This window comes from Epinephelus moara, chromosome 9, assembly GCF_006386435.1.
Source record: "Epinephelus moara isolate mb chromosome 9, YSFRI_EMoa_1.0, whole genome shotgun sequence".
Classification (NCBI taxonomy): Eukaryota; Metazoa; Chordata; class Actinopteri; order Perciformes; family Serranidae; genus Epinephelus; species Epinephelus moara.
This window is the reverse complement of record NC_065514.1, coordinates 24,876,503-24,888,842: the sequence shown is the minus strand read 5'-3', so window position 1 is coordinate 24,888,842 and position 12,340 is coordinate 24,876,503. Positions and strand designations below refer to the sequence as shown.

Genomic DNA, 12,340 nt, shown 5'->3' with positions numbered 1-12,340 from the left:
CTGCTATACAGCTCCCAATGCGAAAATCCATTGGTTGGATTAATGTTGTGTGGAATCATCGATAAGTTGGTAATTACTCAGTAAAAGCTCTCAGAAAGAGTATTGGTGTCTCAGTCTCTGTCTCAGTGTGTGTGTGCACATGGAGAGGGCTGACAAGGAAGAGATGTCAGGATTCCTCTCTAAAAAACAAACACAAGTTGAGTCTGAGCATGATATTCAGCTGGGCTTTTCCTTAATTAGGAGACGTACTCTGTCCTGTGGTCACTTTTACATTTAATTGTAGCACAGTGCATGTCAGTGGATGCTGTGTAAGTCAACAAATGGTTAATCTGCTGTGTTGAAATTTGAATTCCTGAAGTTGAAGCCATGTCGACACTAAGCTGGCTAAAGAAAATTTCTTTTTTTGCCTCCTGTCCTCCCCAACCAAAACCAGAGCTTTCTGAGAACTCTGCAGAGTAGAGAAGTCTGAAAGTGCCGGTGTTGCATTGCAGTGTTTTGGCACAGACAGTTAGTTAACGGATGCATACATAAATATACTTAAATACAAATATATAAAATAACTTGGCATGATCAAATGAAAACACGAGGTTCATACGCAGTAAAATTCCATCAACAAATAGATAAAATTACCCAGCAATGTCAAGTTCCAACATTTTTTGGCAAGTATGCAGCATCACTAAGATGATGTCTATATTAGGCCGACTGAATTTCAAAACTCTTATTTCATGGGAAAATGATTTGCATCCACATTTGTGTATCCAGGTTTTTTGAGAAGAGACATCTGTCCACAGTGAAACACGTCTTCTTTTCAGATCTAAACATCAAACTGCACCACAGCAAACAGGCAGCTCGACTTAAATTATTATTTTATGGTCGTCTGATAAAAATGTCTTAAATACAGGTTGATGACAGTATCTGCGCTGTTTCATATATTGACATTTTAATGGGCATTCTCAAGAAAAGAGAGATAAAAGTTAGAGATAAAGAATAGTTGTGTAACTTTGCTGCCTCATAGCTGATTGTCACTACGCAGCTCTAGACAGCCTGTTACACCTCCGTTCACTGTCCTCCTGCTCTCTAAGACTAATTCACAATATAGTTGCTCTCATTTACATATTTTTTTTGTTTCTGTTGTCAGTGGAATGAGTAAAATAAGAATAACTGCTGCTCATAAATACTACCTGTTAACCAGCTGTCATTTTCAAGCTGCTGAGCTGCCATGAAGAAGTCATATAGGTTAATGACAGCAGCTGCACCGTGTGCTCGGCTATATTGACATTTAAAATAATCAATCACAGAAAAAGTTTAGAGGTGACAGAAAATCCTTCTAAACTTTACTGCCACACGGCCCCTGGCCCTCATTATTTTGTAAAAGCTTTGTTTGTCCTGTGCACAGACAGGTTTTCACACTCTGAAGACAGTTATTGGGTAAGAAAGATACCATTTTAGTCTGAAGGGGACTGAGGCAAAGAAAAAAGAAAAAGATGCGTTTACAAAGTTGCATACCATAGTGTGGATGTATTTCAAATGTCAGTGTCAACAGGTGAAAGTCATGGGTCTTGACCAAATTATTTAACCTCAAGTTTTTTGTCTGAAGAATCAAACATAGATAAAAAGGCCAAAGGCCAAGACTCTTCAGTTTAGGTGCCAATATAAAGGTAAGAAAGAAAACAATTTTCTATTATTTTTGCATTTCAGAGTGGACAGAAGTTTCAAAAACACAACCAGAAAACATTAGTGCGGACACAAGTCATTTTCGCATATAAACAGCCATTTCCCATTTATCCACCTCAGTGTGGATGCAGCTTTAATTTGCTGTCTTGAAATCTGTTTGTTGGGAGGCACTGACAGTTAATGATAAAAGCACAAAGAAAGGCAGAGGTGACAGAAAATCCTTCTAAAACTTTATAGCCACACAGCCCCCGGCCCTCACTGGACAGCTTATTTCATTGTTTTGCAAATGCTGTGTTTGCCCTGTGCGGTTACTTACCCAGTCAGCAAATTAAGGTTTTTACACTCTGGAGACAGTTGTTGAGTGAGAAAGAAAGATACCATTTTAGTCTGAAGGGGGCTGAGGCAAAGAAAAGAGAGAAATATTAATTTAGAAAGTTACGTACCTCAGTGTGGACATGTTTAAAACATCAGTGTCATATTTAACCCTCAGTTTTTTGACTAAAGAATCAAACTTATACAAAAAGGTCACAGGCCAAGACACTTCTACTTTCACGTTTATGTACCAATGTAAAGATAAGGAAGAAGACAAGACCTGCTATTTTTTCATTTCAGAGTAGACAGAAGTTTCAAAAACACAGCCAGAAAACATCAGTGTGGACGCAGGTAATTTTTGCATATAAACAGCCATTTCACATTTATCCACTTTACTGTGGACATGGCTTAAATTTGCTGCCTTGAAATCTGTTTGTTGGGAGGAGCTGACAGTTGCAAAGTAAATAATTTGTGTAGATTTTACTCACAAAACCGAACCTTGCTTAAGGTGAGAGGAACATTGTAGACACAGACTTCAAAAAACCTGTTTACTTAAGTGATATTAAAGCATTTACACAAAGGCGTAGACATGTAAATCAGGTCCCAACTGACAGAAAAGGTTAAAAGAAGGTGGTTAATACCCCAGGGACGACCCTCAGCACCTCGTCACTCAACCGTCTCCCTCTCATTCTTTGTGTATGCTTGTTGTTTCAGGGTGTGTGAGGCTGAGTGGCTCTCATGGGCAGTGCCTGTGGAATGTGTTGTTTAGCCTGACTGGCTGAAATCTGCCTTATTGAGCAGTGATAGCCCACAGACTCTCTGGCTCCTCAGGATGGGACGGAGGGGGTGGGGAGGCTTACCAGCTGTTAGTTGGTACCTGGGCCTTTATGGCTCCTATGGCTGGCCAGCACTACTTTCCCACACACTGACAGCACAGGGTAAATGCATTTTCTCGCTGTAAAGCCTCAGAACAATGGAGTCACTTTAGAAAATTAGGTATATTAAACAAGTGATCCTCTTTTCTGGGTTAATCACAGATCTGAAACAACTCAAATTTAAGGTGCACAGTGCTTTCTGCAATAATAACAGGGTTTCTGTAGAGTTAACCTTAAGTTACTAGCACCTTGTACCTCCCTTAACTATAAAGGTGGCTCCTATCAATCTTCAAAACTTGAACATGATTTTAGAGTTTCAGTTGTTGCATCAACATTTCATAAATTAACCATATCAAGAGACATATTTATGAACATTAGGCCTGCGACTATTTTAATTCAAACTCAATTAATTGTTTTGTCTGTAAAATGACAAGACTAATTCCCGCTTCATACTTTCTGCGTCCACATGTCCGCGAGGTTCCGCTTTGGTCCACGTGTTGTAAATGTTTTCACCAGCCCATGTACACAAGGGTCCGCATGCAGCCAAAATTTTGTGACTGCACAGAATGTACGCATAGCAAGCACACCAACTGCGTATGCCCCAGCTACAAAAAGTTTATACATGTATCTCTTGTTCCACATTCCAGTCCAGTTGGTGGCGTTTGCGCTTCTATCTGCTTTGCCAAGAAGGAGACAATAAAATGGATGTTTGTTTTGTAGAGATTGTACACGGTTGTGTGAGATCGACTGTTACCGACACCTCTATAAATCATCTTAAAAGGAATACAAAGACCGCCAAATGGTGTTGGAAACAACAAACACAGGAGCTCTTCTTACTGTTGTGATGTCGCTAGTGGATTGATCATAGTAACTCAATTTGCATTTATAGAAAACAGATAAGGTAACATAACCTCACATTTAAGAGGCTGGAACACACCACTATGTTGTGTTGGCAGTGTAAATATTTCAGTGACCACATCAACATAACCACATCTACATTATGTAAGCGTGGACAGGAAATTAGGGCAGTGGACCTTTAACAAACCTCAGGGTGGATTTTCTGTATCACCACTGTGTGAAATATGGTTTGAAATCAGCAGTGTCAATATTTTTCGTTTTAAAATATAACCTTTCAGTGCTTGTGTTTGTACCTGCACGTAAGTGTGTGTGTGTGTGTGTGTGTGTGTGTGTGTGTGTGTGTGTGTGTGTGTTTGTGTGAGTTCATATTTGCTCCCTAGCCGCATTCTTCTCTGTCTGACCGAGCTCTGACAGCACAGCAGCGTGCAGAGGCGGGAAGGGAACACCGAGTCCTGAGTGAAGATATGAGGCCAGCCAGTCAGTCTGTGTTCAGGGGCGAGGGCCTGACCCGCCAGGACCCATAACTAACTGATATGAGCCCGGGCCAAGTGGGCCCAGACAGCTGCCAGACTGAGAACAAAACAGAGGAGGGGAGGAGGGAGGGAAGGCAACAGAGAGCCAGATGAGATATGTACAGAGAGGAAGCCACAGTATAGGAAAATAAAGGACAGAGATAATATTAAGCATGGGATGTGGCAGTTTGGGGATGCTTTAATTTTTTTTCTTCCCCTAGAAAAATCAGGGATATTTTTGCTGTGAGAGATGTAGTGATATCCAAGACTTCCCTTTGCACCAAATCCCTTGGTGGTTCTGTCCAATATAGAAGTAGGAGGAAAAATGTTGCCCATTGTGATCCAAGGATCATTTTTCTTTTTTTTTCATTTTGTGCTTGTGGAAGTGGTCGGATGTGTGCGGGAAGACTGTGTATCCCTGCAGTTTAGGTTTATAATTTGTTCTCCAGTAGGCACTTGTCTCATTGAACTCTCATTTGGATTGAAGATGTTTGTTTTAGTAGCTCAAGGTGCATCATCTTTACATACTTCTTAGTCTCTTGACAGCTCATAAGATTATATACTGTCTGCTTTACTTATGTGACACCACACAAACAGATGTTTGACATTTTGGGAAATATGCTTATTCGCTTTCGTGCTTGGTTAAATGAGAAAATAAAAAACCCTCTCATAGCAGTATGCTAAATATCAAGGTAGAGACATTTAGTTTAACCTAGCATATAGACCGAAAACAGTAAAACAGCTAGCCTGGTTGTGTTTGTAAAAAACGGAAGTGTATAAATAACAATTTGTGGTTTTACAAGAGTTTATGTGCGGGACTTTTTCTTAGCTGGGAGATATAAGGTGTTACTAAGTGAATTTTAGAGGTGGTGTTACACAAGCCCTTTTTAAATAGGAATTGTGCAAATTTGCAGTAAAGCCCAATCAGTCTTCGTTCAGCATTGGCAGTATAAAAACAAAATCAGGGAGTGCAGCGAAATGCCGCCTGCCTACTTTTGTTCATACAGAATGCGCCTTTTTCGGGGCAATGGGGGGGGCGTGAGCATGTAACAAAACGTGTAGCGCAGTGTGTGACATAAACAGTGACGTACTCCGAGGGAAGCCGCGGCTGGTCAGTCCTTCGGCGATTCTCTCATAAGTTGGCCCATCCTTTACCGTCCCCGTCATTTGACGGTTAATAGCCTCTTCGTTTGTGAGGGCAAGGAGGGCGCGCAATTCCTTGTCTCCCCAGTTGCTCATTTTTACAGTGTCTTTCAGGTTTGCGTTTCCCTCTTGCTACTAGCTGCTCATTCCTGCTATCAGCTGTTTCTTGTTAGTCCACCGCCAGTGGGTGGCACGTGTGGTGTCATCAATAGCTCCTCCCACAAGTCATCAACAGCCCCTCCCGTGGAGGAAGGGCGCCAAGTTCTTTTTCAAACCAAAAAGGTTCCGCCAGCATGTTTACCCCTACGCGGTGGAAAATTGGGCACCTCGGATCAACTCGCCAATCCGGCTCTGTGTGTCTAAACGCTTGCAGCTTGCCTGCAAAATGGCCCAAGATTTGCCGGCAGTGTAAAAGGAGCTACAGATATGGTAACCTTTGGACTGGGGATGGAACGATACATGAATAAGTTGGTTGTGGTGAATTTCCGTTATCGCGATAAATGTGAAATCGTAACCCTACCCCTACCCCTAACCCTTGGATAACGCAGGGGTTGAAAGGAATGCTCTGCCTTTATTGTTGATGTTAGGCCAATTACAACAATGGATACAAAGGCACAAAGCATTCAAATGTACACAGCTGTGGCTGAGAAAGGACCATTTGTGTGCTTACAGTCGAGCTCTGATTTGTTTCACTTGTTCCTGTAAACTGAACATGCTGCATGCAGAGGTCATGATCAAGTGCTCCTCATATTCAGCTGCAATCCAGTGGAGGTTTGAGAGAACATATAAACTGAAATATTGTTCTTTTAATGTCCTGCTTCTACAGAAACCTGCAGTATGTGACATTATGTAGCCACAGAGGCTTTATGTCTGTGTATAGACGTGTTCTTATGAAAACAATAACTTAAAGACATTACATGACAGTTACTGCTTACACCACATGTTCCTCATATGGATGATCTGTTTAGTTTTTGCAGCACTTTTCCCATATATTTGCAATTTAATGAGGGGGGAGTTTTGATTCTATAATGCTTTATAATAGAAACAATGTTAATACCACACGTTTGTTGACATAGCAGTGTTTGCAGATTAATGCTTTAATTATCTTAATGACATAATTAGCATAAGTAGTTATGTTTCATTTATCAAGATGATTACGGCAGACATTAATCAGCTCGACTGCCTCCTGTTTTTGGTTTGTTTGTGCTCAAGAGTCAACAAAGCTGCTAAAAAAACAAAATCGTTTCCATCTCAAAGTTAAAAACTACACCACATCCTCTGTGCTGGCAAGTAAATGTGAGCCTGGGTTGAGTAATCTTCACCATCAGTGTCATATGAACATTTGATGAGTTGGTAAGCTTGCCTACGAGACAGTCACCTACACACAAATACCAGCCAGATAATACAGCTCCTGCATTGTGTCTCGCCATCACAATGGCAGTGGTGTGTGTGGTCTGGCCTCAGTAGCCTGGCATATGGCCTGTGACCCCCGTAGCCCCTCTGTCTGTGTCATTATGATACTGATAGTGTGGCTGTGAATAGAGCCAGCCAGGACTCAATAGACCGGACTGGGACCATCACATAAAGGCCCTCCGCGTCTGTCTTTCACCGCAGACTGATTACTGGCTGCGTGTGTGCATATACATGCGTGTGTAGACAGGAGGATTTAATGAGGTACCCTTGTATTATTGATGCTCTTCTCTTGCTGCCTACCTGCTGTTAGGTGGGTTTGTGTTGGCTTCAAGTAGGTTTGGAAAAAGACGTGAACATCCAGTATTTCCTACGTAGACACTTAAGAGAGGAGCGGCACATCCTGTAATAAAAGGAGATTGCGTCGAACTGAGCTGTAAGGATCTGTAGTCACTTTTCAAACAAGTATGTTTACTATTATCGTATTCTTGCTTGTCACGTGAGGATTTTCTTTTCCTCTCTGTTTTTCATCATTGTGAATAAAACAAGATATGATTGGTATTTTTCTCTATATTCTTGTTATACATTACATAGTGAAAATAATTGATTTACCAATTAGTTGTTTGGTCCATAAATGACACAAAATAATAAAATATATCTATCACAGTTCCCCAGAGCCCAAGCTGCTCAATTGAATCCCTTGTTTTGCCCAACAAGCAACCACTGACTGTAGTATAGACTGTATAGTAATTGACCAAGCTACTGTGATGTCACCTATTAGTTTGTGGACTCCCATTTTGAATTCGGCATTTCGGCCATAGCCATCATAGTTTTTTGGAGCCAGTAGTGATCAGAGGGTAGAGCTGTGGAGGAGCGAGAGGTGAATCTGACTCATGGATTGTAGTGACGCCTTGCAGATAGCCTGTCACTTAAGAATCCCTGCCCTTGTATATGCATAATGTTAAGCCTTAATAAAATGTAAGAGTAATATAAGAAAAAAATCTCCCTCAGTACAGTTGTCCTGAAGGGCAAAATTCACTATAGAGACCAAAATCGTTTCTTATACCACACTGTACACATTTTTATTTTCTGCTTTGAAGTCGTGCATTTTAACATGGGGGTCTATGAGGATTGACTCACTTCTGGAGCCAGCCTCAAGTGGTCATTAGAGGAACTGCAGCCTTTGGCACTTCTTTGTTGGTTTCAATTTTTAGCCCTGCAGTTTGGGATTTACAGCAACCCAAAACCCAAAGATATTTAATTGAGTATTGTAGAAGACATAGAAAACACTTAAGGGGGCGTCGGTGTCTTAGTGGTAGAGCAGGCGCCCCATGTACAAGGCTGTTGCCGCAGCGGCCCGGGTTCGACTCCAGCCTGTGGCCCTTTGCTGCATGTCACTCCCTCTCTCTCTCCCCCTTTCACACTTGTCTGTCCTATCAAATAAAGGCTAAAAAATGCCCGAAAAAATATCTTAAAAAAAAAAGAAAAAGAAAACACTTACATGTCTCCAATTTGAGAAACTGAAACTTGTGAATTTTTCACATTTCTGCTTAAAATATGAAAGCAATTAGTCGATTATCGAAATAGTTGCTGATTAATTTCCTGCAGATCAATTAATTGCCTTATCGACTAACTGTTTCAACTCAGAAATTCGTAACAAGTATGCATATTCAAAGCTTCAGTGCATCATTCAAATTCTAAATCGGCATTTGAATGCTACGCAGATTTTTTAAAAATTTGTCTCTTCATTCTGTTTAAACCCGTTGTTGTTTGCACAGCTGCAGATGAAGATTAGGCTACATTTATATTATTAGTACTGTACTATTTGAAGAATTTCATTTCATTGGTAGTTGTGTACAATTGTTTCCAGACAGACACAACATATTGTGCTTTGATCTATATTTGGTGGTGTTTAGCTTTTCAAAAACAACACAAAGGGAGGCATGCACCTGAATTAACTGGGCAGTCTGGCAGCAATCTATCAGCACCATAAATTACATTTATTCATTAAAAAAGCGGATTTAATTAAAAAAACTCACTTAATCCAATGATTCACTTCATTTAATTTGATGATTCTTTTGAGGATTTATTTATTTATTTATCTTTATGGTGATGTTGTCATAAGATATGATGACAGACATTTAAAGCTTCATTCATAAACCTCAATAGAAGCTTCGGTTGTAAACAAAATGACATTCGGCACAGCCCTATAGTCTACATCCATGTGTGTATGTCACTTTTTTCCCAGTGGATTAGCTTTGGACATAATCACCACTGAGGCCCTACAGTATGAACTTGATAACCTCTCCCTGTCCAGCTCAGTGAGTGTTTTGTCCATTAACAAGCCGTGTCATGACAAGCCGAAGCTTGAAGGGTCGAGTGGCTATTACCAAGTAATCAGGTTACTCAGCACTTCTCCACAGGTCCAAACAATAAGGTCACGTTGGCTGACAGACTGCACTGTAAAGTTACACCTTCACGTTTCACTTCAGTTTATTAGATTAGCTTTTGTTTGTTCGTTATTTATTTTTTGTTGTGTATTAAGGTCTCATTTATCTCAGGGTAGTTTTCTGAACAAACCCTGAGTGACAGTCAGAGTATATCTGTCAATATCCAGTCCCCCGCTTCACTCTTGAAATGACATTGGCACATTAGTTGGCCCGTTAAGAGGTCATTGGTGGGACTGCAGAGTGATACCTGTCCTGCAGGCAGCTGTAAGCAATTTTACCTTACAGACAGATGGAATTACACCTGCCAGTGAGCTACTGTACCTGATGAAGACTGATTACCAAGAGGCCAACACAAGTTAACCTACCTGTGTAGCAGCAGGGATGTCACTGTGTTGGTCACAGCACTTTATAAATATCCAATGTGGCTGGAGGAAATGTTTGGATGGTGTTGATGTCAGGCCATGTTCAGACCAACAACAGCACTGTATGTAAAACTGCAGCGGCCTCATTCATTTCAATAAGATGCAGATAGATGTATAGAAATAAAACACAGGGTCTGCCGGCACAAATGGTTGAACTCTGTTTAACTTCTGTTACAAGCGTAGAAACAGAATGAATAGAAAGGACATTGAAGTGTTTGCTATGGTCATTCGACTAATGATGGCAATTATCGTCAGTTGTTATGGTGACAACACACGTCAGTGGGGCCGTGAAGCGTGTCACATTCAGTAGTTTGAGAACTCCATTTTGTGTTATTCTTACATCTTTTTTTCTTATTAAGCAGAAAATACAGCCGTACTCCAATCCAAGGTTATCTCTTTCACCAAACTAAGACTAATGTAGCTTAACTGCCTTGTGAACTTATCGAAAAACACACTTCATTCAACCTTAGACGGAAACAAAATAAAACTGTCTTGGTTAACATGAGTCTTTCCACTGTTCTTACAATCACCAACTCTGGTTGGTCAATTTTGCTCATCGGGAGAGGCAAACAGCGCAAATGTTGAGTACACATTCCTGGTAGATGAGTTACCTGGCAATCATCATGACAGAGAATAAAATGTTTATTACTATGTTCATTTTCCAGACAATCCTGTCTTGAGATCAAGCTGCTGTCTCCAGAAGGTTCCCCAACCTCCACCCCGCCCCCATTTTGTATATTACCATTTCTGATTCTGGAATATCAAATTTTGTTACTGAAGGAAACACAAATCTATCTTGGTAGTGCAACTCGCAAAATTTATTTGCATCTCTTTCTCTTTTTGTGTTAACAGAAGTTTCCAGAGCTCAAGTTTAAGTACGTAGAGGAAGACCAGCCCGAGGACTTCTTCATCCCCTATGTCTGGTCCCTGGTCTTCAACTCTGGAGTCGGCCTCCACTGGAGCCCGCACGGCATCGAGCTGTTCAGCATGGACTCTGGCTGAAGCACCTGCTGCAGCAGATTTGCGTGTGTCATCATCCCCGTTCAGTATAAAAAAAAAAGACTGACGGCATGTATGAGTGTGTGTGTGTGTGTGTGTGTGTGTGTGTGTGTGTGTGTGTGTGTGTGCGCGCGCATTGCCCTTTATAGTATGTGCACGCTGCTTTGAAAGTGCCTCAACCTTGTACAGACTGGTGTTTCTTTTTATGCAGCACAACCTGTTTTTTTTTTCCTCCTCATATCATAAGAATTTCTCTGCTTCTACACTGTGAAGCTTCATCTGTACTGGTTAACAGTTCACACAGTAGCGCCCACTTATGTCGGTCAGTCCTGTAGGGAGTACCTAGAACACCTGAGCAGCTTCAGCTGGTTCCACAGCACACGTCGAGTTACATCTCTTCTGTTAAATGTTCTGTTAATGTGAGGAGCTCAGGACACTGGCGATGGATAATCCTACTTTTTTTTTCTTGCTTACAAAGAAAAGGTCAATTAAAAAACATGCACCTAAGAGTTACACTGCTCTGGTTCATTTACTGCTGCACTGAATGCTAAGAAATAGACTTCATATTAAAGACCTGTAAGGCATACAACACACATTTAGTAATAACTTATATGATATTGAGTTTTAAGTATCTCATAAATTAGCATTTTATTTTGACCAATGTTCTCTGGATACAAGGGGTTTGTATAAAAGATTTGTGTTTGTGAAATAAAGTTAAAAAACAAAAAAAGGTCAGAGAAAGAATGATCATCAACAGAAAGTCCTCTGTTTTGTAACATGCATGGTTTTCATATTTGAGTCCACCACTGTTGCTTGGTGGCCACCTCCAGTAGCCCACTTTGAATTACAGTATAATTAATGCTTAATTTCAGTCCCTGGATAATATTAGCAGTCCGCATTGCTCTGATTAGTGTGACTTCATTGTTGCTTCCAGCCCGTTTATTTGACTTTACTCAGTCTTTGTCGTTTCCATTTTTCCTGATGGTAACCCAAGGCAAGTACTAGGACAAGTCATTAAACCTCCTGTCCTATTGTGCGTAATTACAGTTGTCTCTTTGATTTGTCACTTTATTTGCATGTTTAAATAGAGACTTTGTATTAAATTATTTATTTTCATGTATACTGTTTTTTTTTTTGTTTTTTTTTTATATTCAGCGCCCCTCAAAATGTAAATGGTAGTAGGACTGAAGTGACTATTGCTAATGAAAGAAAAATGGTGGTACTATACTTTGATTTTTTCCCAGGTGGGAAACTGGCTTTATATTATTACATATAATATGACAACAGCTGTCATTTTGTGGCGAATATTACTTTGAAAATAGGAGTTTAAATAAAAATATGAAATTGAAGCAACCAAAGTGTCACATGGTTATTAAGCAGAGTCAAATACTGTACCATTCACAGAAAAACATGGACGGAGACTGTTAGCTTAGCGCAAGACAGCTGGCCTGGCTCTGTCTAAAGATAACCGAATCTTACAAGCACTACTAAAGCTCATTAACATGTTGTGTCTCATTTGTTTAATGTGTACTGAAAAACAACTGGATGTGGTTTTATTGCTGCATTTAAATGGAACTCATGAGTTCATAGTTACGACATGGGAAGCGGTGTACACGACATGTTTGGTGTTCAAGTGGTTAAGTTGTGAGAGAACAACTGCTAGGCAACAGCAACGTGGATGCTAC

At 40.5% G+C, this 12,340-nt stretch overlaps 1 protein-coding gene across 1 annotated transcript in view; it reads left to right on the top strand.

Moving 5' to 3' along the window:
* dym (dymeclin) overlaps window positions 1-12,013 on the top strand; it is a 69,656-nt gene extending 57,643 nt beyond the window's left edge. The window contains exon 17 of the mRNA XM_050053261.1: window positions 10,509-12,013. Within this exon, the coding sequence (XP_049909218.1) occupies window positions 10,509-10,658 (150 nt within the window). The 3' untranslated portion in view covers window positions 10,659-12,013. The remainder of the gene's footprint in view (window positions 1-10,508) is intronic.
* The last annotated feature ends 327 nt before the right edge of the window (window positions 12,014-12,340 follow it).